Source organism: Podarcis muralis, chromosome 10 (genome assembly GCF_964188315.1).
Source record: "Podarcis muralis chromosome 10, rPodMur119.hap1.1, whole genome shotgun sequence".
NCBI classification, from domain to species: Eukaryota; Metazoa; Chordata; class Lepidosauria; order Squamata; family Lacertidae; genus Podarcis; species Podarcis muralis.
This window is the reverse complement of record NC_135664.1, coordinates 74,428,336-74,445,748: the sequence shown is the minus strand read 5'-3', so window position 1 is coordinate 74,445,748 and position 17,413 is coordinate 74,428,336. Positions and strand designations below refer to the sequence as shown.

Below are 17,413 nucleotides of genomic sequence, written 5' to 3'. Positions count from 1 at the left end.
CAGACCACCACCCCAGATTGACTCCTGTGCCAGCGCACCGAGGATCCATCCAGGTTCCGAGGTGGCATCTCCATGGGCCAGGTTCATGGACTCAGGTTCGTATCCTGCCCCCTCCCCCTGCTCCCCCCTCCACTGCACCCCCCAGTGTGAAGCAGACAGTGTGGAACAATCAAATACCCATGAAATAGCAAGAGGCCGCAAGGCCAGCCTAAGAGATGCTGGAGAATGAGGCTAAAAGTCTGCTTGCCCCCCCCCCCTCACACACAGACTTTGCTCAAAACAGGAGCGATCGGGCCTCGCAGCACAGAATCACAGAACTAGAGAGTTGGAAGGGACCCCCAGGTCCACTCGTCCAGCCCCCAGAGCCTGAGGACATTTCAGAGCGGCTGCAGAGAAGAATTTGCCGGCAAACTGGTGCCCTGAGGGTCCAATCCAGGCATGTCCTGTGGCTCTGACACGCTTAACAGTGGCCGAGAACCAGCCTCTGTGCAGAAGTCAGCTTCATTTCCATCCTGCTAGCACCCTTCCACCCCCAGGGGCGAGAGAACGGTGCCCTAATTATCAGCCCATGTGCCAGGGGCAGAAATCCAGCTGGAGGGCGGCGGAGGGGCACAAATGGCCAACGCACGCCCACAGCGAGGCCACGTGTCAAAAGTGGAGGCCAGCCCAGGCAGCCTGGAGGGAGTCCTCATCCCTTTCCCCACCGGCGGAGTGGCAATGAGGAAGGTCAAACCCAGAGTGTGTGGCTAAGTGAGGGTGGGGTACCTTGCTTTTGGCTCTGGACCTGCCACGCCTCGGCTTTTGCTCCTGGTCTCCCCGCGGGGTCGGTTTCCTTCCCAGAGAGGCGCCCATCTTCCTCCCCACGGCGCTGACTCTGTCCCTCGCTCATCTCCACACTGGCTTGAGGACAGGGCGTAGAGCTCACACCCGGACGGACACACACGCACACAAATGCTCACTGTCAGGCGGACACACACACTCACACATTCCACAACCTTCCCTCCGTCCAAGCAAAACAGCAGCGGCTGTGCTGAGGGGATACACTGCGGCCAGCTTTGCAAATGACCCTTTCTGCAAGCCCCTCACCGCTGCTGAGGCATGAGTGTCTTTCCTCCCCCCTCGCCCGGCCAGACCTCTGCCTCTCTTTCCTCTCTCAGGCCAGCTGTCCCGAACGGCCCCTCTGGTGCCACCTAACCCAGAAGGAAGGGGGCAACTGCCAACCACCTGCCATCAGCTCCAAAGGCTGAAACTCAATACCATGTGAGGTTCCAGAGGACAGAGAGCCCAGGAAAGGATGGGCTGGGGCTGGGGGGGGGTGGAGGCAATGTCCTCCCTCTCATTTAGTCATTTGTTTATTTATTTTTTGAAAAAATATGCTGTCCTGCTTTTCCTCCAAAGCAGCCAACGACAAGACATTCAGATCAATAAAACAGTGTCATGAGAGAGGCAGCCACAGCAGGATCGATACCATCCCAGCAGCAGAACGCGCTTCTTTGACGGTTTGCCTCGTTTGTCCCTGCCTCTCCTCCGAGGAGCTCAAGGTGGCCTGCAGAGTCACCTCGTCACAACAACCCCGCGAAGCAGGCTGCGTTGAGAGAGCGGCTAGCCCAAGTGAGCTCTGGGACGTAGGCAGGATTTGAATCTGGGGCTCTGCAGTGTAGGATCAACACTTAGAATCATACAATCATAGAGTTGGAAGAGACCCCAAGGGCCATCGAGTCCAACCCCCTGCCAAGCAGGAAACACCATCAGAGCACTCCTGACATATGGTTGTCAAGCCTCTGCTTAAAGACCTCCAAAGAAGGAGACTCCACCACACTCCTTGGCAGCAAATTCCACAGCTCTTACTGTCAGGAAGTTCTTCCTAATGTTTAGGTGGAATCTTCTTTCTTGTAGTTTGAATCCATTGCTCCGTGTCCGCTTCTCTGGAGCAGCAGAAAACAACCTTTCTCCCTCCTCTATATGACATCCTTTTATATATTTGAACATGGCTATCATATCACCCCTTAACCTCCTCTTCTCCAGGCTAAACATGCCCAGCTCCCTTAGCCGTTCCTCATAAGGCATCCTCATAAGGCCTTTGACCATTTTGGTTGCCCTCCTCTGGACACGTTCCAGTTTGTCAGTGTCCTTCTTGAACTGTGGTGCCCAGAACTGTGAACTGTGGTGCTTCAGCTGCCGCACTGCCGTACGTCAGACATCAACCTCCCTCAAAGAGCATCAATGTTTTAACCAACTGGTGAAATACACTGTTGCGCACCACCAGAAATTTGTGTCATTCCTATTGTATTTTTATATTGTTGTGTGCCCTAAGATCTGCGCATGAAGTTCTGGAAAAATATACGGTCGTACCTTGGTTCTCGAACAGAATGCGTTCCAGGACTGTTTGACTCCCAGAACTGTTTGAAAACCAAGGTGCAGCTTCCGATTGGCTGCAGGACTGTCCTGCAGCCAATCGGAAGCCACACCGGACATTCAGCTTCTGAAAATCGTCCGAAAACCAGAACACTCACTTCCAGGTTTCCATCGTTCGGGAGCCAATTTGTTCGGGAGTCAAGGTGTTTGAGATCCAAGGTATAACTGTAATGAAATGGTATATAATGAGATCTTATTTAATCCCAGTACCAGAAGATTAACTAAGCAAGCCATATAATAGGGCTCTAAAGTGAGTAAATATAGCCTAGGAGGGCTTCCCAAACTTGGGTCGCTAGCTGTTTTTGGACAACAACAACAATTAATAATTTATTATTTGTACCCTGTTCATCTGTCTGGGTTTCCCCAGCCACTCTGGGCGGCTTTCAACAGAATATTAAAATACAATAGTCTCTTAAACATTAAAAGCTTCCCTAAACAGGGCTGCCTTCAGATGTCTTCTAAAAGACCACAGTTCCCATCATTCCTAGCTAGCAGGACCAATGAATACAAATTTAATAAATAATAAATCATATGTAGCTTTTTGATTCAGCATTCGAGAGTGGGGAATGCAGCAGAGGAAATTTAAAAAGAGCTCAGACATGGACCGGGAAAGTGTGGGCCTGGGTCTAGAAACTGTGGGGCAAAACTTAGGTGTGGATGAGCCCTAAGATGGACCTATGTCCTCAGTCACAGGCAAGTCTCTGGGGCACAGCATTGCCTGGATTCTTGCTGTGAGGTTTTCCTTACGGAAGGGAACAGAAGCTCCTGGAAAGATCAGGCCTTTGCTAGACATCATTGCCCATCCTCAAGCAGAACCAGGGTGAGAAACTGTTTCAAAACCCAATTGAAAACCCCTCCTGAAAACAGCCGCAGGGTCTACTCCATTCACATATCCATGGACGAGTCACAATAATAATAATAATAATTTATTATTTATACCCCGCCCATCTGGCTGAGTTTCCCCAGCCACTCTGGGCGGCTCCCAATCAGTGTTAAAAACAGTACAGCGTTACATATTAAAAACTTCCCTGAACAGGGCTGCCTTAAGATGCCTTCTGAATGTCAGGTAATTATTTATCTCTTTGACATCTGGTGGGAGGGCGTTCCACAGGGCGGGTGCCACTACCGAAAAGGCCCTCTGCCAGGTTCCCTGTAGCCTCACTTCTCGCAATGAGGGAACCGCCAGAAGGCCCTCGGCGCTGGACCTCAGTGTCCGAGCAGAACAATGGGGGTGGAGACGCTCCTTCAGGAACGATGGGGGTGGAGACACTCCTTCAATCCAGACACTGGCTCACATCGCTGCCACATGGCACTCCCCATTCCATGAGACATTCTTCAGAGATTTCTGCACCTTTAGCCATCACAAAGGTGCAGTCTGCTTAAAAGGAGAGCTGGGTTTTCTTGTGCAGAATTGCAGCAGTGGAAATCAAAGAGTGCTCCTAAAAGCACCTCCAGGGACCGCAAGTCTTCAAAAAAACCCCCCACAATTCTGTGATGATTTTACTAACAACATTTCCTTAATTATAGAGGGTATCAAGCTATCTCCTCTGACTCATGATGAGAAGTTCAAAATGGCTCACACTGGCCTAGAGGTAATTAACTCTGCAGAAGATTTGTATCCGCACCAAGATAACGCTCACTGAACGGAACGGAGCCTCAAAGTATTCTGAACTGCACAGAAGCCGTCCACAGACCAAGTCAATATTTGCGGCTGCTTACCAAGTGCCACTTTGCAATCATTTTCTGAAGGCTGCTTTCGTTGCCAAAAGGGCACGAATGAAAACTGCTATCTTAACCCAATCAGAGGGAATTGCAGGGGGCGGAGGGGGGAGCACACTGCCAACCGCACGGAGCAAAGACAGCTTCTTGCAAAATAAAATAAAGGCTGCTCTGCGATATTGCTCATGCACACACAGAAAGACAGACGAGGAAGGGCAGCAAGAGGCTCCGCTGGCCAACTCTTCAAACTGCCGAAGGCTGGTATTCGTACATCTCCAGGGCTTCTCCTGTCTTTTCCTCCAAGGAGCTCAGAGCACCAGACATGAGCTGCTTCGGAGGCAGGAGAGAAACAGGCCAGCCTTCCCTTGGGATGAGCATCACCCTGGTGCTTCCTGGAGCTTCCTCAAGGTGAGCGCTCGCCATTGCTAGAGGCAGAAGGCCAGGCCAAATGTGCCCCTTTGGCCCGATTCTGCAAGGCTCTTCCTAATAAAACAAGATCGGGATTTAGTCCAGCAGGTCCTCAACCCTTGGAACGGACAAGGGACCAACCCAAGCAGTTTGTGGCCTCAGCCAACAGGACAACAAGCTGCCTGCCAGGCTCTGCAGCAGCAGACCCAACCTGTGGGTCCCCAGATGTTGTTGGACTACAACTCCCATCATCCCTGAGCTCTGGCCTTGCTAGCTAGGGGTGATGGGAGTTGTAGTCCAACAACATCTGGGGACTCACAGGTTGAGAACCGCTGGACTAGACGATCCCTGGGTGTGCCTTCCAACTGCACTAGCCTATGATCTTGCCTGCTGGGTCGGTTGGAGGGATCCATCTGGACAAACAGGGCGGGGGGGGGGGCAGCGGGGAGAGATCATCATTTCTCTCCCAGCTTTGCATCTGCAGCATTTCCCCCTCCGCCCAACAGCTGCTGTTTCCTAGATGGACTGAAACCTCAGAGGCGCTCTCCCCCTCCTTCTCCCTGCAAGAAACCAGGCCAGCACCCCTGGAGCCGGCAGCCAAATTGAGCAGCCCTGCTGTGAGCAAAAAGGGGGGGGTGCAGGCAGGAGGGGAGAAGGGGGAATGGGCATCATTTTATGTCTCAAACAACAAGAGCTGCTTCAGCAGCTGAGCATACTTCGCGGGGCCAAGTGTTGGAGCCCTCTCTTAGGCGGTGGGAGTAGGCAAGCCATGGCTCAAAGACCAAGGAGGCATCTGACTGGCACTCTCCAATGGAAGGGCTGCAGCTCAGTGGCAGATTGCCTAAAGGTAAAGGGAAAGGGATCCCTGACCATTAGGTCCAGTCATGGCCGACTCTGGGGTTATGGCGCTCATCTCCCTTTACTGGCCAAGGGAGCCGGCGTACAGCTTCCAGGTCATGTAGCCAGCATGACTAAACCACTTCCACCGAAACCAGAGCAGCGCACGGAAACACCGTTTACCTTCCCGCCGGAGTGGTACCTATTTATCTACTTGCACTTTGACGTGCTTTCGAACTGCTAGGTTGGCAGGAGCAGGGACCGAGCAACGGGAGCTCACCCCATCGTGGGGATTCGAACCGCCGACCTTCTGATCGGCAAGTCCTAGGCTCTGTGGTTTAGACCACAGCGCCACCCGCGTCCCTGCTTTGCATGAAAACAAATCCACATTTAATTCCTGGGATCTCCAGGTCGGGCAAGGAATGACTCCAACCTGCCCTGGTCTGAAACCCTGGAGAGCGGCTGCCAGCCAGTGTAGATATAAGAACGTCAGAAGAGCCTGCTGCTGGCCCAGCTGGTCCAACATCCTGTTCTTCTCACAGAGGACAACTAGGTGCTCATTATGGGAAGCCTGGAAGCAGGATCCGAGCACATTAGCCCTCTCCCTTCCCATGGTTTCCAGCAACTGGTACTCAAAAGGATAAAACCATGCTGGGTAGTAGCTATGAATGTGTCTTGAAATAAAAAAATAACGTCTTAGATATATAATAAATGTTCATAAATGTACCCAGCAAACACGTTCGTAAATATATGAACCACATGTCTGGAGCAGCACAGGAAAACAGCCCTGAAACCATTTTGACTCCCAAGCTGACCAAATGTTTTCTCTGCAAGGAGGGAGGGGGTGAGGGAACCTTCCCATTGTCTCAGGAATTGGGTAGTCACCATCTCAAAGGAATGGCCAGACTACCAGGGGCTGGGTCACGTGCAAGGGCCTCCCCTGCTCGCCTTGAGGATGGCGGTCTCTTCTTACCTTCGTGTGCAACTTGGCAAACTGCTTGTCGTCCAGCAGGCTCTGGATGTAAACTCGCCTCTTGTACCGGAACTGGAGAACAAGAGCAGAGGGGAGAAAGGAGCGTCACCCACAAATCGCCAAAATAGGCCCTGTGCCAAGGGCAGCCCGCAGCCTTCAGAGGCATTTACGAATGTCAAGAAAGCCCAGTTGCAGGATCAGGTCCAAGGGGTGGGTGGGCTTTAGTCTAGCATCTTGCTCTCCCAGTGTCCAACCAGGTGCCTGAATGGAAAGTCCACAAGCAGGACCTCCTCCCACCTGCGATTCCCAGGAGATGGTATTCAGTGGCTCACCATCTTGGTTCAGTTCCTTCCCTTTGGAAGCATTATAAGTTATTTTATATCTTGGGGGATATAACAGCAGCTCCAAAGCTCAGAGCTTATCCACACTTACCTTTCCTCCACTGTTTTCACACATGGTCCACACTTTAAAGCTCTCTCTGAGCACCCTTTTTTTAGATCCGGAGATTTAAAGCTGCTCTTTAAAGCTGAATCAGAGCAAACATCAATCCGCAGAAAAGCCCAATGGCTGTTTGCTCCAATTCAGCTTTAAAGAACAGGTTTTCACAGGGAAAAGGGCACTTGGACACAGAGCTTTAAAATCGGACCTGGGAACCAACCCCCCTTTTAAAAAAAAGTAATGTATGGGTATATTACTCCATGCCTGCTCAATCTTGGCTGTAAAAAGGCTCAGAGAAGAAGTCAGTACTCTCCTAATGTTCTTGGGCTCTGATGAATTGCCAGGGTAGAGGAATTCTAGAGTGGTTAATCAGGTGCCACCCTCTCTCCCACCAGAGCAAACACGATCCATACTGAGAGTTGGGAAAACGGGCAAGTCCATTCCTCTGGGCAGGCACAGAGGAAGGGGGAAATTGGTTAGGTCTGTTGGGCAAATCACCTGGGGATTTATAGGTCAAAACCATGTTCACAGGGAACTGGTCCAAATCTCACACGGGATTCTGTTTCGTCCGTGATTTCTAGGCGTGGGTCTGAGCGGTTTTTCTTTTTCCCATCACTTTTTCTGGGAAAACCCGCTATTGACTGCTGAGGGATACCCCACACATCTGCCTGTCTCGGGTCTAGAAAGCATGGCTCTGAGCGGGTCAGCTGCAAGCAGCCTTCCCCTTACCCCACTCCTTTCCCAAGGAAAAGCTGCTCTTTGGCGTGGAATGGGAACAAACAGCAACCTGCAGAAAACATGATTGCCACTTGCTCTGATGGAGCGCAAAACAGCGGTTTTCCCTGGGGGAAAGCAGTGGGACCAGAGGAAGTGTTTAATCCACAGAAAAACCAACTGATCTTCGCTCCGATTCAGCAGTAAACAACAGGTGTTCCCCAGGAAAGGGGTGGGGCTTAGAAATCAGTTCAGCATGGAATACTGTGTAGGATTTAACTTCCTGTGAACAGGAAGGAAGGAAGGAAGGAAGGAAGGAAGGAAGGAAGGAAGGAAGGAAGGAAGGAAGGAAGGAAGACCAAACTTCCAGTTGTCATGGGAGAGAGACAAAAATTAGCCCCCATCGAGGAAGAGTCCTATGAAAGTGTTTGGGGCCCTGAGCAGGTCCTGTGTGGTTGGCATCAGTCCGTCCTTCCCATTTTCAAAGCACAAAAACCCATCCAGCTCTTCTCCTCCCTCCCTCCCTTTCCTAAATTTAGCTCGGTGGTGATTCATTGTTTTTGAAGCAGTGCACCTGAAGAGCTATGTGAAGAAGAGGTGGCAAAGGTTGGCATTTTAGAACTAACTGACAAATCAGAGAAGGAGCAGGCTGCTGGGCCCGCTTGGCATTCACCAAGGAGCTCTTGAGGGACTCCGGTGTGAAAGCGTTGATCTCTTTTGCTAAAAGACATGCCTAACATTAGCACACACACACACACCCCAATACCTGAGGCTTGCAGAGAAGTTCTGCAGCACCTGCTTTTGGAAAGGGATTTGGGGAGCAGGGAAGATATGGGAAAACAAAAGTGGGTGCCTGTGTTAAATTGGTGGGAAACGGCTGCAATCCCCCTGTTATGTACTGAGCTGAATAGGATCCAAAATGCAGCAGTCTGATTGGTCCTAGAACAATAGGATTCAGAATGCAGCAGTCTGATTGGTCCTAGAATAATAGGATTCAGAATGCAGCAGTCTGATTGGTCCTAGAACAATAGGATTCAGAATGCAGCAGTCTGATTGGTCCTAGAACAATAGGATTCAGAATGCAGCAGTCTGATTGGTCCTAGAACAATAGGATTCAGAATGCAGCAGTCTGATTGGTCCACAGGAGCCACCCAATCCAGCTCCAGGTGGAAGTGAATCCAGAAGTGATTGGCCTAGAGGAGAATCCCAGAATTAGCCAATCACCTGGGGCCCATTGTGTAAATAATGTACAGTGGTACCTCGGGTTACATACACTTCAGGTTACAGATGCTTCAGGTTACAGACTCCGCTAACCCAGAAATATTACCTCGGGTTAAGAACTTTGCTTCAGGATGAGAACAGAAATCGCGCGGCAGTGGCAGCAGGAGGCCCCATTAGCTAAAGTGGTGCTTCAGGTTAAGAACAGTTTCAGGTTAGGAACGGACCTCCGGAACGAATTAAGTACGTAACCAGAGGTACCACTGTATATAAAGCAGACATTCTGGGGGAACTTCCATTCCTCCTCACCACTATAAGCTGAATAAAGAGCATGAAATCCACTCTCGACTCCAAGTATATTTCATGCCCAAATCTGATTGGGGTGGCAACATTTTTCGGGTGCCAAGGCCCCAGATGCACCCCACCACATCCACATTCAGACCATGTGATGCAGCTGCTTTTGGAGGCAAAAGATCACAGGCCAGGGAGGCCCTGGCCAGGATGGGCAAAGGTGACCCACAGGGCCTCTGCTGCAAGAATTAAATGCTAAGCCAGTATTTCTAAATGGGATTTTAATAGATCTTTGAGGTCCAAGTAGGTGGTTACTGAGAGCACCCAGCCTGACCTCCAGTGCAGCAAGGGGGTCAACTATCGATTACCTAGAATCACAGAATCTTAGAGTTAGTCCAACCCCCTGCAATGCAGGAATCTCAGCTAGATTTATTTCTATTTATTGCAATGCATGGGCTAGAAAAGTGCCCCAGTGGCCAGAATCTTCCACTGAGAAGTCGTGCCACAATCCCAAACCTTCCCTTGACTCGTGGACTCAGCTATTGCCAGGCACCTGCAATTCTTAACACAGGCCTCGGCTCTCTGCTTCCATTGCAAGACATTCTACTTTGCTACCAGCTTGCCTTCAGACCTCCCAAACTGCTTGCATTTTGGACTTTATGCCCACGCACTTGTCCTCTTAGGCCCTGATCCTGAAGAAACCTCCCACCTACTCACAAGTAAGACCACCAGGAGCCAGGTATTCTAGCAAAGGCAGTGGCGGAGCTTCATGCTCCAGCACCGGGGGGCGGAGAGCAGGCGGGGGCGTGGCTGGCACGCGTCCTGGGGGCATGGTGCGCTGCCTGCGGGGGCGTGGTGACCAGCGCGGAAGGGCAGCTGCGATGGAACCCCACCAGGATCATGGTGCCAGGGTGATAAAATAATAATAATATTTTTTTATTATATCCCACCCTCCCCAGCCGAAGCCGGGCTCAGAGTGGCCAACAACAATAAAAGCAATACAGCGTTCTAAAATCAATTCATTTTAAAATCAATTCAGACTCAAATTAATGGCAACCATCAGGTTAGAGTTCTATGAAGATTACCGAAGGAGAGAGGGGGTCAGACTGTGCCTTGGCCCAAAGCCTGGGGGAACAGCTCTGTCTTGCAGGCCCTGCAGAAAGATGTCAAGTCCCGCAGGGCCCTAGTCTCCTGTGACAGAGCGTTCCACCAGATCGGAGCCATGGCCGAAAAGGCCCTGGCTGTGGTTGAGGCCAGCCTAACCTCCCTGTGGCCCGGGACCTCCAAGATGTTTTTGTTTGAAGACCATAAGGTCCTCTGTGGGACATACCAGGAGAGGCAGTCCTGTAAATACGAGGGTCCTAGGCCATAGAGGGCTTTAAAGGTCAAAACCAGCACCTTAAACCTGATCCTGTACTCCACTGGGAGCCAGTGCAGCTGGTATAGCACTGGGTGAATATGATCCCGTGGTGAGGACCCCGTAAGGAGCCTCGCTGCGGCATTCTGCACCTGCTGGAGTTTCTGGCTCAGTCTCAAGGGCAGCCCCACGTAGAGTGAGTTACACTAATCCAGCCTGGAGGTGACCGTTGTGTGGATCACAGTGGCTGAGTCCACGAGTCAAGGGAAGGTTTGGGGTTGTGGCACGACTTCTTAGTGGAAGATTCTGGCCACTGGGGCACTTTTCTAGCCCATACATTGCAATAAATAGAAATAAATCAAGCTGAGATTCCTGCATTGCAGGGGGTTGGATTAGATGACCCCTGGGTCCCTTCCAACTCTAAGATTCTAGGAAATCGATGGTTAAAACCAGCACCTTAAACCTGACCCTGTACTCCACCGGGAGGCAGTGCAGTACGCTCCCCCCGCCCCCCTCTTCCTCTGCCAGTGAGCAAAGGCTGGCAATCCCCATGCCATTCAGAAGCTTGGTCTCTGGGGAAGGAATGCCCCCCCTGTTGTTTCCATTCCACCCAGGCTGAACATGCCCCCATGCACCCCAAGGCAGGCCCAAGTGGGGCTGGGGGTGGTAGCTACGGAAAACGAGGCAGGCCTGCAGGTCGGTACCTCCAGGTAAGGGACCGGGGTGTCCGGGTTCAGGGGGTACTCCCTCAGCAGCCGCTCTTCGTCCAGGAACTTCCCGGCCCTGCCGTTGAAGGCTGGCTGGAAGAGGCCATAGTTCAGCACGTCCTTCAGGCTGTGGTTCAAGGTGCAGAGGATGCGCTGCTTGGAGACCCAGACGGGGACATCAGGGTTCAGCCGCATACACTTCTGTCAAGGGAGAGAGAGAGATGCTGCTGAGCAAACATAGGCAATTGGTACAAAATGTGGGCAGGGGGAGGGAGAGGCATTGGGCTTTGTTTGCATTTTAATGAGAAGCCACCGTGTTCACTCTTCTTGAACCAATATGCAAAGTGAAGCACAGCTATCCTTCAAAAGCCACACTTGCCTGCATTTTGCAATGCAGTTCTCCGGCAAAAGTGCGCAGAAATAAATTGCGTTCGGGGGGGGGGGGGAGCGTGCATTAAAATACATATGCAAGTTAAGAGACAAACAAAAAGAATCTCCCAACTAAAAATGCATTATATTAGGGGAACCCGCTTTGCAAAAATGTGCACTTTATTTATTTGCCACGTTAAATTTATATGTCACTTTATTGTAAAGGGGGAAAACCTCAGCATGGTTTACGAAAAGAATAAAACAATGTCAAGGGTCTCCTCAGCCAAAGGAATGCGCACGGCAGATGGTTAACTCTTTAAGGACAAAGCTGACACTTAACAGTAGTTTCCGTGGCTCCAGATACCACACACATCATTTTAGTGCAGGGGTCAGCAAACTTTTTCACCAGGGGGCCAGTCCACTGTTCCTCAGACCTTGTGGGGGCCGGACTATATATATTTTTTTTGGGGGGGGGGGGGGGAGAAATGAACGAATTCCTATGCCCCACAAATACCCCAGAGATGCATTTGAAATAAAAGCACACACTCTACTCATGTAAAAACATGCTGATTCCTGGACTGTCTGTGGGCCGGATTTAGAAGGCGAATGGGCTGGATCCAGCCCCCGGGCCTTAATAATAATAATAATAATAATTTATTATTTATACCCCGCCCATCTGGCTGGGTTTCCCCAGCCACTCTGGGCGGCTTCCAACTGAATATTAAAAACAGTACAGCATCAAACATTAAAAACTTCCCTAAAGAGGGCTGCCTTCAGATGACTTTTAAAAGTAAAATAGTTGTTTATTGCTTTGACATCTGCTGGGAGGGCGTTCCACAGGGCAGGAGCCACTACCGAGAAGGCCCTCTGCCTGGTTCCCTGTAACCTTACTTCTCGCAATGAGTGAACCGCCAGAAGGCCCTCGGCACTGGATCTCAGTGTCCGGGCTGAACGATGGGGGTGCCTTAGTTTGCCTACCCATGTTTTAGTGCCTAGGGAGCTATTCCCAGGTCTGTACTCTATGGAGCAGTTGCAGCAGAAGGAGGTCCACTCCCCCTCCGCCAGCTTAGGAACCTTCTACCAATGGGCTGCACGCACGCAGCTAGAGACTATGCCTGCCTGGAAACTGCCTCTGCTCCTCCCTTTTCAATCCCCTCCTGGTTCTGGGAGACAGTGGTGCAGGAGAGGATGGGGAAGCCTCCAGCCCTTCATTTGCCTGACCTGCCTCTTCCTCCTCTTCTTCTGACCCATCCTGCGCTCCACCCTCCAGCTGTGAAGCTTCCCTTGCCTCCAACTCTCGCCTCCTGGCCGGTACAGTCCCCCACAAATCACTGCCCCTCTCTCCCGAGTCAGACGCCAGCCCCACTTCCCCCAGTGCACAGTCCTGTCCCTGACGGATCATAAAATTATCTATAAAAACAGTTTTAAACAGCTACATTGTTAGCCTATTTACTTATTTCATAAAATCCATACACCTCGTTATAAAAAACTTTCAAGTTGTTGACGAAAAAGATAAGACAAATAGCATTGCTGTTTAAACAGAATGAACAACAATTACTTAAAGTGTCCCCCCCAAAAAATTAAACTCAACAATAAACGAAAAACAAATTAAAACATGAACCAGCACTCTAAATATCTGGGTAGGCTAAACAAAATAGGATCAGGCAAAATTGCAAACAAACACGTGCATATTAAGAGAAATTCTCATTTAAATGCTGATGAATTTTCATGAGGGATTATTAAATATATTCATTTATCTTATAGAAAGGATGTTGAAATGTGGAGAAATGATTTTAAGGCTGAAAAAACGAGCTGTTGGGAGAGAACAAAATGAACTGCCCTTCCCTTTGCACACAAAATGGCAGGCGATGCTTTTCCGGGCAGGCAGAAAGAGGGTCCCCAGAGTCTGAAATGCACAGAGATTACCTGTGCAGGTGGACCTGGCTCCCCAACATTTTGTGGGGAAATATTAAGAGATAAATGGTATCGTCTCTATACTAACACACAGAGCATGGGAAAAAAACACAATGAATTTGAGCTCATACAGGATGGCAAATATGACCTAGGAGGCATTACTAAAACCTGGTGGGATGAGACACATGACTGGAATGTAGGAACAGAGAAATATAACCTACTCAGAGGAAATAGAACAAGCAAGAAGGGAGGAGGAGTAGCATTATATGATCTGGAGCATGGAAGGCAGATTGAGACTACAGTGGTACCTCAGGTTAAGTACTTAATTCGTTCCGGAGGTCCGTTCTTAACCTGAAACTGTTCTTAACCTGAAGCACCACTTTAGTTAATGGGGCCTCCCACTGCTGCCGCGGCGCCAGAGCACAATTTCTGTTCTCATCCTGAAGCAAAGTTCTTAATCCGAGGTACTATTTCTGGGTTAGCGGAGTCTGTAACCTGAATCGTATGTAACCTGAAGGGTATGTAACCCGAGGTACCACTGTAAAGGGGTAAAAATTGTGAGAGAGAGGAACAACAGTGATCTTACTGTGGGTGTCTGCTATAGACCACCAAGCCAGACTGAAGACTTGGATGATGTCTTCCTAGAGCAGATTACCAAACATTCAAAAAGGAGAGAAATAGTAATCATGGGGGACTTCAACTTCCCCAATATCTGTTGGGACTCAAACCCTGCCAGTAATGCAAGGTCTGACAAATTCCTCTGTTGCTTCGCTGTCAATTTCATTTCCCAGAAGGTGGAAGAAACAGCAAGGGCATCATCTATCTTGGACCTGGGCCTCAGCAACAGGAAGGAACTGATTGACAAAGTGGAAGTACTTGCAAACCTTGTGAGGAAGTGATCATGTTGGTTTCATGTTACAGAGGAAAGGAGAAGTATAGTTGGACATGCACTCTAGACTTTAAGAAGGCCAATTTTTAAAAGCTGAAGGAGCTGGTGGGTGAGATCCCATGGCCAGAAATATTCAAAGAGTCAAGTTGGATGGGAGGTTCTAAAATGAGAAATATTGAAATTCTAAATGCAGACAATTCCAACAAGAAAGAAAAGTGAGATTCATCTAAAGAATCTGGTGTGGTTAAATTAGAAGCTTAAAGATGAGCTGAGATGTTAGAAGGGCTTGTATAAGAAACGGGAGAAAGGGGAAATAACAAAGGAGGAGTACATACGAGTAGCCAATAGTTTCAGGGAGAAGGTCAGGAGGGCTAAAACTGAGAATCAGCTCAGGCCTGCAAGTAAGGTTAGAAAAGAAGTTTATTTGGCTATCTTCAAAGCAAGAAGAAGAACGAGCAAGTCCTAGTTCCTCTGCATGGAGAAGATGGAGAAGTGCTACTGGGTGACAGAGAAGAGGTGGAACACTGCTCTGTCTTCGCCCAAAAGGAAAGCAATGTCCAACCTGGTGATAATAATGATGAGTAAATGATGTAAGGAGGGAGCTGCAGCCTAAGATAGGCAAAGAGGTAGTAAGGGAACACCAGGCTACTTTAGATGAATTCATCTAAGAGCTGGGCATGTTTAGCCTGGAGAAGAGGAGCTGGGCATGTTTAGCCTGGAGAAGAGGAGGTTAAGGGGTGATATGATAGCCATAGAGGAGGGAGAAAGGTTGTTTTCTGCTGCTCCAGAGAAGCGGACACGGAGCAATGGATCCAAACTACAAGAAAGAAGATTCCACCTAAACATTAGGAAGAACTTCCTGACAGTAAGAGCTGTTTGACAGTGGAATTTGCTGCCAAGGAGTGTGGTGGAGTCTCCTTCTTTGGAGGTCTTTAAGCTGAGGCTTGACAACCATATGTCAGGAGTGCTCTGATGGTGTTTCCTGCTTGGCAGGGGGTTGGACTCGATGGCCCTTGTGGTCTCTTCCAACTCTATGATTCTATGAAATCTCCAGGGCCTGATGAGCTGCCCACAAGGGGACTAAAGGAGCTTGCGGATGTAATCTCAGAGCCTGCGCCTATAATCTTTGAGGATTCTTGGAGAAGAGGTGAGGTCCCAGCAGGCAAAATGTTGCTCATGCTTTTTAATGAAAACTGCTTGAGGGACACATTTTCTGCTTCAGCGGATGCTGCCCAAGGGTGATGCCAACAAAGGAGGGATACTCTGCAGCCTCTTCTGAAGTGCGTGAGGGATTAAGGAAGGGATCTCAGTACATTGTCGTTCTTTGTCTGCTATCGTATGTTAAAATTTGAGACTTCAGTCTAGAGCATAAGAAGGAGTCCTGCTGGATCAGGCCAATGGCCCACCTAGTCCAGCATCTTCTTCTCACACTGGCAACCAAGATAGCCATGATGGGAAGCCAGAAACCAGGAGTCAAGCACGAGGGTCCTTTCCCCTCCTGTGGTTTCAGAGCATTGGACTCACATCATGGCTGATAGCCACCCATGGCCCTCTCCTCCATGGATTTGTCCAATCCTCTAATAAAGTCAAGCAAGTTGGTGGCCATGACTGCCTCCTACAGAAGGGAGATCCATAGTTGGATTGTGCACGGCTTGAAGAAGGACCTTCTTTTAAGCTGTCCTGAGTTTTTCAAACAAGGTAGATTCGAGTCTACCTTTCTCAACACAAGCCAGAGGCAGCTACTCTTTCTTTTTCTTTCTTTCCTTCTTTCCTTCTTTCCTTCTTTCCTTCTTTCCTTCTTTCTCCTCCTTTCTCTTTCTTTCTTTCTTTCTTTCTTTCTTTCTTTCTTTCTTTCTTTCTTTCTTTTTAATATAATTTTTATCATACATCCACAGAAATTTTTACATACATCCACAATTTTTACATACATCCACAGAAAGATTCCATCCAAAATTCAAACTAAGAATAAGAATAAGCAAATGCATAAAAATACATAATAACTAAATATATTTCGCCCCACCAACAACCTGTGGTTATTATTATGATGTATGTAAGGGACGTGGGTGGCGCTGTGGGTAAAAGCCTCAGCGCCTAGGGCTTGCCGATCGAAAGGTCGGCGGTTTGAATCCCCGCGGCGGGGTGCGCTCCCGCTGCTCGGTCCCAGCGCCTGCCAACCTAGCAGTTCGAAAGCACTCCCAGGTGCAAGTAGATAAATAGGGACCGCTTACTGGCAGGAAGGTAAACGGCGTTTCCGTGTGCGGCTCTGGCTCGCCAGATGCAGCTTTGTCACACTGGCCACGTGACCCGGAAGTGTCTTCGGACAGCGCTGGCCCCCGGCCTCTTGAGTGAGATGGGCGCACAACCCTAGAGTCTGTCAAGACTGGCCCGTACGGGCAGGGGTACCTTTACCTTACCTTTACCTTTATGGAAGTGAGAGCTGGACCATAAAGAAGGGCTGATCACCGAAGAATTTATGCTTTTGAATTATGGTGCTGGAGGAGACTCTTGAGAGTCCCATGGACTGCAAGAAGATCAAACGCATCCATTCTGAAGGAAATCAGCCCTGAGTGCTCACTGGAAGGACAGATCCTGAAGCTGAGGCTCCAAGACTTTGGCCACCTCATGAGAAGAGAAGACTCCTTGGAAAAGACCCTGATGTTGGGAAAGATAGAGGGCACAAGGAGAAGGGGACGACAGAGGGCGAGATGGTGGGACAGTGTTCTCGAAGCTACCAGCATGAGTTTGACCAAGCTGCGGGAAGCAGTGGAAGACAGGAGTGCCTGGCGTGCTCTGGTCCAGGGGGTCACGAAGAGGCGGACACGACTAAACGACTAAACAACAACAACATTATTCTGAATAATCAAACCTAAGCACTCTAGTATTTTGTATTGATTTCCATCCACCACCTCAAGTTGAGTCATTTTTTTCTTTCCTTAACTGCCTTGTTTAAATGTTTTTCATTTCTTGGTATTAACTTATTTAATTATGATAGCTGTTTTGTCTTTTGCAGCTGCTCTTTCTCCACGTCTCAAACCAGCCCAAGACCCTGGTTTCAGGAAATCAACACCTTACACTGCCTTACTCTGGAAACATGAGCAGCTGCCTTCAACCCCCAACAGTTTGAAGCCGTTTCATTGCAGGAGGTGGTTGTGCACAGCAGTCAT

At 49.5% G+C, this 17,413-nt stretch overlaps 1 protein-coding gene across 10 annotated transcripts in view; it reads right to left on the bottom strand.

Moving 5' to 3' along the window:
• Positions 1-17,413, bottom strand: part of SHANK3 (SH3 and multiple ankyrin repeat domains 3) — a 431,788-nt gene that overhangs the window by 286,837 nt on the left and 127,538 nt on the right. For 9 of the 10 annotated variants that reach the window (XR_013394458.1, XR_013394460.1, XR_013394459.1 and 6 more), the window contains exons 3-4: positions 11,075-11,278; positions 6,353-6,424 (exon numbers count right to left, since the gene is read on the bottom strand). Coding sequence is in view for 7 of the 10 variants with exons in the window: in XM_077935409.1 (XP_077791535.1) it covers positions 6,353-6,424; positions 11,075-11,278 (276 nt within the window). In the remaining 3 variants the exon portion in view is untranslated. Of the gene's footprint in view, positions 1-765; positions 1,118-6,352; positions 6,425-11,074; positions 11,279-17,413 lie in introns of those variants that run through there. The other variant, XM_077935415.1, reaches the window with a different exon arrangement.